The following is a 6,666-nucleotide window of genomic DNA, read 5'->3' as shown; positions in this document are numbered from 1 at the left end:
GCTTCCCACGTAAACCAAGTTATTCAGCCTTCTTTCTCCACTTAATTTTCCTACTACACTATTTCTCCCTAATCTAATCTTATATTCTTATATTAATAAATAAATAAGTTTCTTCTCGCGTACGCCGTCCACGCTTTGAATCACCCTGGATCCACCGGGGCTGGACCCCGGCAATGCACTGTCATTTATCCTGTCTGCAAAAGAAAGTTAGCAATTTTCTGACTGTTCTTATACCTGAAAGTGAAACTGGCTCACAAAATAAAAACATACATGATCCAGTGTCAAAAACTGGTGATTTATAGAAATCACCCCATTTATTTTTTCCAATAAAGAGGAAAAAAACAAATAAAACTTGTTTCAATAATTCAGTGTTTGAGTCACTGGCAAATACTGTCTGTATCATTCAATGTAAGTGTTCCAGGTCATGAGCTCCAGGCATGCTGATGGCCACAAATCTTCCACGGTTCAAACAAAACGGAGAACCCACACGTGAGGACAATATCAGTTGAAAACAAGATGCGTTATCACAGTGTGCATAAAAAGAAGGTCTTTGAAAAATATCCAGATTTTTAAAGGAATGAAAATACTCCTGTTTTGTTGTAGCTTTTGTTCCCTTTAATTGTTAATTTTTGGTTTTTGGAGTAAACTTTTTTCGCCATGAGGAAGGAGTCATATGACTTTGTAAGTGGAAACCAAGTGGCCACTGGCTAACGCAAATGCCTCCCCTCCCCGACAACAGAGCTCTTCTGTCCCCTCAAAACCCTCTTTCGTGATTTCTGTTATGGTTCAGAAAGGTAAATAAAATGATTTCAAGTATTCAATTCCTATCAAAAATTGGTATCAAAAGTAATAAAGGACCTAATTTCTTTATAATTCCATGTTTTAAAAAATAACTTAAGAAGCAAGAGGTCCGGCCCTTTACTTGTATAAATATCACAGCGTAACTAGAGTTTCTTAAGACAGCGTGGAGAGGAGTCTGTGTTTAGCACCTCGATCATTGATCTTAACGTTGGGAACGTTTCTGACACAGACGGAAGAGTCTTATAAGAAGGTGAAATACTGAAAAGAGAAAAACGCAAAGAAAAGGTGTGAAAATCAACACAATTTTACCAAAAAAGGCAAAGCTTATATTATATCGATTCCTATTACAATATTCACTTTACAGTACTCCACATGTGTGACATCAGAAATCAGCATATAGCAGGGGCACCTGTGAGCAGAGCTGATCCCGTTGTAGCAATGAATGGGGTATCAGCAGGCTCCCGTCATGAGATGCGGGTAGACTCACCCAGCCCCCGGAAAGAACTGACTTACTCAGTGACTGTTACACAAACACATCCTTCTGAGGCACACGCTAGACATGGAACCTGAAGACACATGATTTGGCTCCAGCCTTGATCCTTATCAGCTTAAGTGGTTCCTCTCAGACCCACTTGCCTGTATCTGCAGGAAGAAGGACGGTATTCCTAACTCCCAGAGTTACTTACTCCTGGTAAGGAGTGTGGAATGGGTCTCAATTACATTGTGAACCTGTTAGCTGCACAACATAAGGTGGCGTTGCTATTTTTTCCTCAAAGAGTTGTTGAAAGATCAACACTGTAAAATTATGCAGGAAACAGAGGCAAGGCCTTTGACCTTATGATCATGTTACTAAAACATATGTAAACTAGTAAACCTGAGACAAAAATATACTAGAAGGAAGTGTAACTGTTAGTTTTCATTACAAAGCTAATGGAATACTTACAAATGGGACCAAAGTATCTTACAGAGACAAACTTCTGTTTTAAACAGAGCACAGATTATCCAGTGATTTTTAGAGTGGTTGCTATATTGAACAGATATGGAAAGGCAAAACTGGAAGTTTCTATGATATTAAAAAAAAAAAACATGGAGAAGGAGCAAGAATCAATAAGGTTAAATAGTGAGATGTGCTTAAAGATTAAGAGCAAAAGGAGAAGGCAGTGGCAGAGGATGAGATGGTTGGATGGCATCATAGACTCGATGGACATGAATTTGAGCAAACTCTGGGAGACAGTGGAGGACAGAGGAACTTAGCGTGCTGTAGCCCACAAAGTTGCAAAGAGCTGGACATGACTTAGGGTTGAACAACAACAACAAAATTAGCTATGAAAGCACCGGTGAGTTTAATTTCAGCCCAAATGTATATATTTATGTGCTCCTGTGGTGCTTTTGAAACAAGAGCCAGGGAAGACCACAGTACTGGGCCCTCCCACGGTAACTGTCAGGGGTAATTTCTCGCAGCCTTCCCTGACTCCTATGTATTTTGTACCTAAATTACAGTAAAGCAACCTTCCCCAAACAAAGAGTAAAGGAAAAATGCAGCTGAAAGGCAGGTGCCACCACCCAGAGAAGTCTGAGTCAGGTCCAGCTCAGTTTTCAAAATCACTCCTGAATACTGACCCTGCAAGTCTGGGACAAAGGATCAATGAGCCAAGAGACAGGAGTATCTGACTATATAAATAAGACATCTGTAACCCTTCCTTCACAAACTGGCTTCCTTATGTTATTCATTATTCACTTTTATCCATACACTTACCTGTTAAGGGGTCGTAAATGACAACCAAAACATAGTAACTTTGAAAAGCAAATTAAATTCATTACATAATCATAACCCATAAAAAATTAGTACGATTCCAGTTTCACATCCTTTTGTTGACTCCTATCAAGCAGTTACCTTTTCAAGTTCATCCAGCTTTTAGCTATTTTGCTAAAGGCCTCTGAACCCGGGGCAGTCATAGCTTCAAAGTCAACCAACTGAAAGAGAAAGAGATTTAAGAATGTGGTTAAAGATGGAGGGGAGGCTCCCTTTGGGATTTGGTTCATTTGTGTGTCTTAACATACAACTCCACAGACTGGAACTGAAACCTTTCCCTTCTGGCTCCAGCTCCAACATACCTTCCCTTTGGGAATTTTTCCTGCTACTTCTCTTCCACTCGCCATCAGCGCTCCCACAATCACTGAGTAAGCGATCACACTATTCAGATAGAGAACAGTTACCAGTCAGTCCAGCCTGCAGACGGTTACCACGCTAGTGCTCACCATGGACTTCCCATCCTAGAAGATGGCGTTGTATTTCTTCTAACAATTCTTTGGACATTAAACAAAAGAATATTTTCATTTGTTCTAAAAATGTTTGCTGATTTACTAAGAAAAATATTTACTGGTTTACTAATTTAAGGGTAAATGTGTAACAATAATATTTTTCTGAGACAAAAAGTTAATTTTAATTAGGAGTTTTCTTTTCAATTGGTTTTCTTATTCTTATAGGAAAACACTAAATTAGAAAATGTGCCTGCTTTCTATTATTTTAAAAAATTCTTTATCAGTCACATCACATGGCATGTGGGATCTTAGTTTCCCAACCAGGGACTGAATCTATGCCCCCTGCATTGGAAGCATGGGTCTTAACAGCTGGACTGCCAGGGAAGTCCTTGCTTGCTTATATTTTTAACTGCATGAGGCTTGGCTTTAAAATGCACATATATATAATATACTTTGTAAATGCAAACATATTACTAGCATTTAAAAATAAAAACTTTGGCCCCAAAGAAGAAAAAGAACGCATCTCAGAAAGTACTAACAGACTGGTCTGAAGGCTGGGTTATGTGCACTTCCTTCCTGGCATGTCCAGACTCACTCTGGGCTCTGACATTTTTATTATGACGTCAGCTGTGTGCTTTGTGAGAGGCACCCCAGGACAAAGACAGCCAAGACAGAGCTCTTGCCTCTGCAAGTGGACACCAGAGAAATGGCGTCAGCCCTGCAGTCACCTAATAGGGAAGCCCTCACAGAGGCCATGGACACATGTGCCCTATCTTTGAAGGCTATGGGCAGGGCAATGGAGATAGAGGAGAAGGCAGGGAAGTGGGCCGGCTGGGAGGGACAGGAAGGTGTTTGGACAAGCAGGGGGTGTGGTGGAGGGGCCAGAGTGAGGATGGAGAGAGGGTAGATGACAGGAAAGGTGATGAGGCCGTGGTAAAGCAGGGCAGGGAGGAGCTGGCACTGTGCATCACGCCACTGAGTTGGCACCTGAGCCAACAGATATAAAGAACTGGGACAGAGAGAGGGAAAAAGAAAAGCCTGGAAACGGAGAGACCAGTTAGAAAGGTCAGAGCAAGAGATAAGCAGGGGACTTCCTGGTGGTCCAGTGGTTAAGAATCCGCCTGTGAATTGCAGGGGACACAGGTCCGATGCCTGATCTAAGAGGATCCCACATGCCTCGAGGCAGCGAAGCTGGAGAGCTGCAGCTACTGAAGCCTGAACGCCTGTGCTCCGTAACGGGAGAAGCCCGTGCCCTCTCAACAAGGAGTCGCTCCAGCTCACTGCAGCTAGAGAAAGCCCCCCCAGAGCAATGAAGACCCAGTGCAGCCAAAAATAGAGAACTGAGTGAATGCTTTTTAAAAAAAGGAAGGTCAGTGCAAGAGATGAGCAGATCTGAGCTACGGCATGCGCGGAGAGCATGAAAGGACAGGAGAGGTTTAGGAGGCAGGGTCAACGAGACGTAGGGACCGGACAGGTGCAGGGGCTGAGGGGGAGACAGGGGTGACTGGAGCTGGACCTCCTTCTCAAGTGACATAGAAGCCCACAGAGCTGCTGTGTGAATACATGCGTGCACAGTGCCTGCAGGCGGTGGCTGGACAGGGCACATGGAGGCCTCCTGCGTGCTACAGACCTAGGTAGCGTTCCTGTAACAGCTGTGCTAAAGGTACAATATTTCTGTTCCTATTCTACTTCAAGGCCGTTTTTATTTCGTAAGTTCCAGGTGCACACATGTCTACACCACAGGGTGATCACCATCAGCCCAGTTTCCATCCATCACCACACAGTGGACCCCCTGCACCCATTACACCCAACTCCCGGTGCTTTTTTAACAGTACAAGAAAACTTACTACCACATTTAGGACAGTTTTACTTTCTAAAGTATTAATCAGAGATCAAGGCACTTAAGTATATGATTTTAACCAAAACATCTTAAATTCAAACATGTGCTAACAACAGCATACGCCATTCACCTGATTCGCTGTACGTGGTACCAAATAAAAGGGAATAAGAAGAAAGCTCTACAGACACACCCTTGTTTGAATGACACGTGAAAGACTCCTGATGAATTTGCTGAGCAGAATTCATTTATAACAGTAATCATACTTCGGGATGGTTGGTGATGCAAAAGAATTAAACACTAGGGCTAAAGGTCAATTAATGGCCAGAATCTGGGGCCGGCAGGTTAACAGTCTGGGCAAACACCAGGAGTTAAAGCACAGTGAGCGCATGAGTGCACAGAGTGAGACCTGGATACATTTTTGTGGATGAATGAGCTCCAGCCTGTAAGCACCAAGAGCCTTCTACTAGAACTACCTTCCAGAATCCTTGATGATGCAGTAAATCAAGGACATCACTTTCGGGTGGACTTTGGAAAAACAAAGCGGGCTTCTCGCCATTGCTAGGATACCTGTACTCATACCCACACAGCACACATAAGCAAAAGGCATGTGTTCTTCACTACAAAACTGTCAGATTATAGGATATCACCCACCTGGATCCACGAGAGAGCGGCATTAAATTATAAAAATAATAAACTAAGGATAAGATTAAGTTGCAAACAGCATCAGCCTCCTAGGAAAAAAAGATATGTGCTCGTGAACTTAAATAATAGATTATAAACTCATTTTTATGAGGTGATAAGGCACAGCAGAATCATTTACTAGCAAGAGGATTATTTCATTCTTCTCCTACAAGGACCTACTTTTCATATCCCTGAATATTTTATACTCTTTCACATCATTTTTTTCTAATGAAAGGGTATATGCACAGTTTAGTTTTGAGCAGTATGCTCTCAGCTGCCTTCAAAATGGCAAACTTTTTCTGATAAACGTAGATATCTGTTTTGGTCTATAACATTATTTGCAAAGTCAAAATATACATTAGGATTAAAATAAAACAAAGTGCTTATTAATATTGAATAAATTTTCTCAAACTACAGGCCTCTCTACTCCAAGATTCTGATTAGCATTACCCTCCCCACCACCCCCCCCCACCACCGCAGCACCCCCGCCACTGAGATTTAGGTGATCAGTATACTTAATTATATATACGTGTGCGTGCTAAATCTCTTCAGTTGTGTCTGACTCTTTGTGACCCCCATGAACTGTAGCCTGCCAGGCTCCTCTGTCCATGGGATTCTCCAGGCAAGAAAACTGGAGTAGGTTGCCATGCCCTCCTCCAATTATACGTATAAACTGAATAAAATCCAGAGAAATAAAGGAACTTTCCAAAAGCCATGGGCATCCATTCCAGAACGTAGAGGGAGCACCCCCTATACTCTCCACACAGCAACAGCTACAATCATGCAGGTGACCTTGGAGCTCCTTGGGAGCAGGATGTAGCTCCCCATTGAATCAGAAAGCAATGGTGGAGGAGGTCGCAAGTCCAGGAAACAGTCATGTCCATCATGGACAACCTATACACTTAAATACTGACAAAGCTCCAATTTATGATAATATAACAGAGTACCTACATACATTCCCCTTTCTCAGTTTCTGTCATTATTAAATATGGGAACTGTCTCTATAAGGATATTGAAAGAAATATTTCCTGGTTATTTAAAGCTGATTTCAAGCATAAATGTACGATCCCAATGAAAGAGGA

General features: G+C 42.2%; 1 protein-coding gene across 4 annotated transcripts in view; it reads right to left on the bottom strand.

The window, feature by feature from the left end:
* TTC13 (tetratricopeptide repeat domain 13) overlaps positions 275-6,666 on the bottom strand; it is an 81,285-nt gene continuing 74,893 nt past the window's right edge. For all 4 annotated transcript variants that reach the window (XM_018042359.1, XM_018042360.1, XM_018042361.1 and 1 more), the window contains 4 exons: positions 5,555-5,634; positions 2,917-2,995; positions 2,696-2,775; positions 275-1,059 (listed from right to left, as the gene is read on the bottom strand). In XM_018042359.1, the coding sequence (XP_017897848.1) occupies positions 945-1,059; positions 2,696-2,775; positions 2,917-2,995; positions 5,555-5,634 (354 nt within the window). In that variant the 3' untranslated portion in view covers positions 275-944. The remainder of the gene's footprint in view (positions 1,060-2,695; positions 2,776-2,916; positions 2,996-5,554; positions 5,635-6,666) is intronic.

The sequence above is a fragment of the Capra hircus genome, chromosome 28, assembly GCF_001704415.2.
Source record: "Capra hircus breed San Clemente chromosome 28, ASM170441v1, whole genome shotgun sequence".
NCBI classification, from domain to species: Eukaryota; Metazoa; Chordata; class Mammalia; order Artiodactyla; family Bovidae; genus Capra; species Capra hircus.
This window is presented reverse-complemented; position numbering and strand designations above follow the sequence as displayed.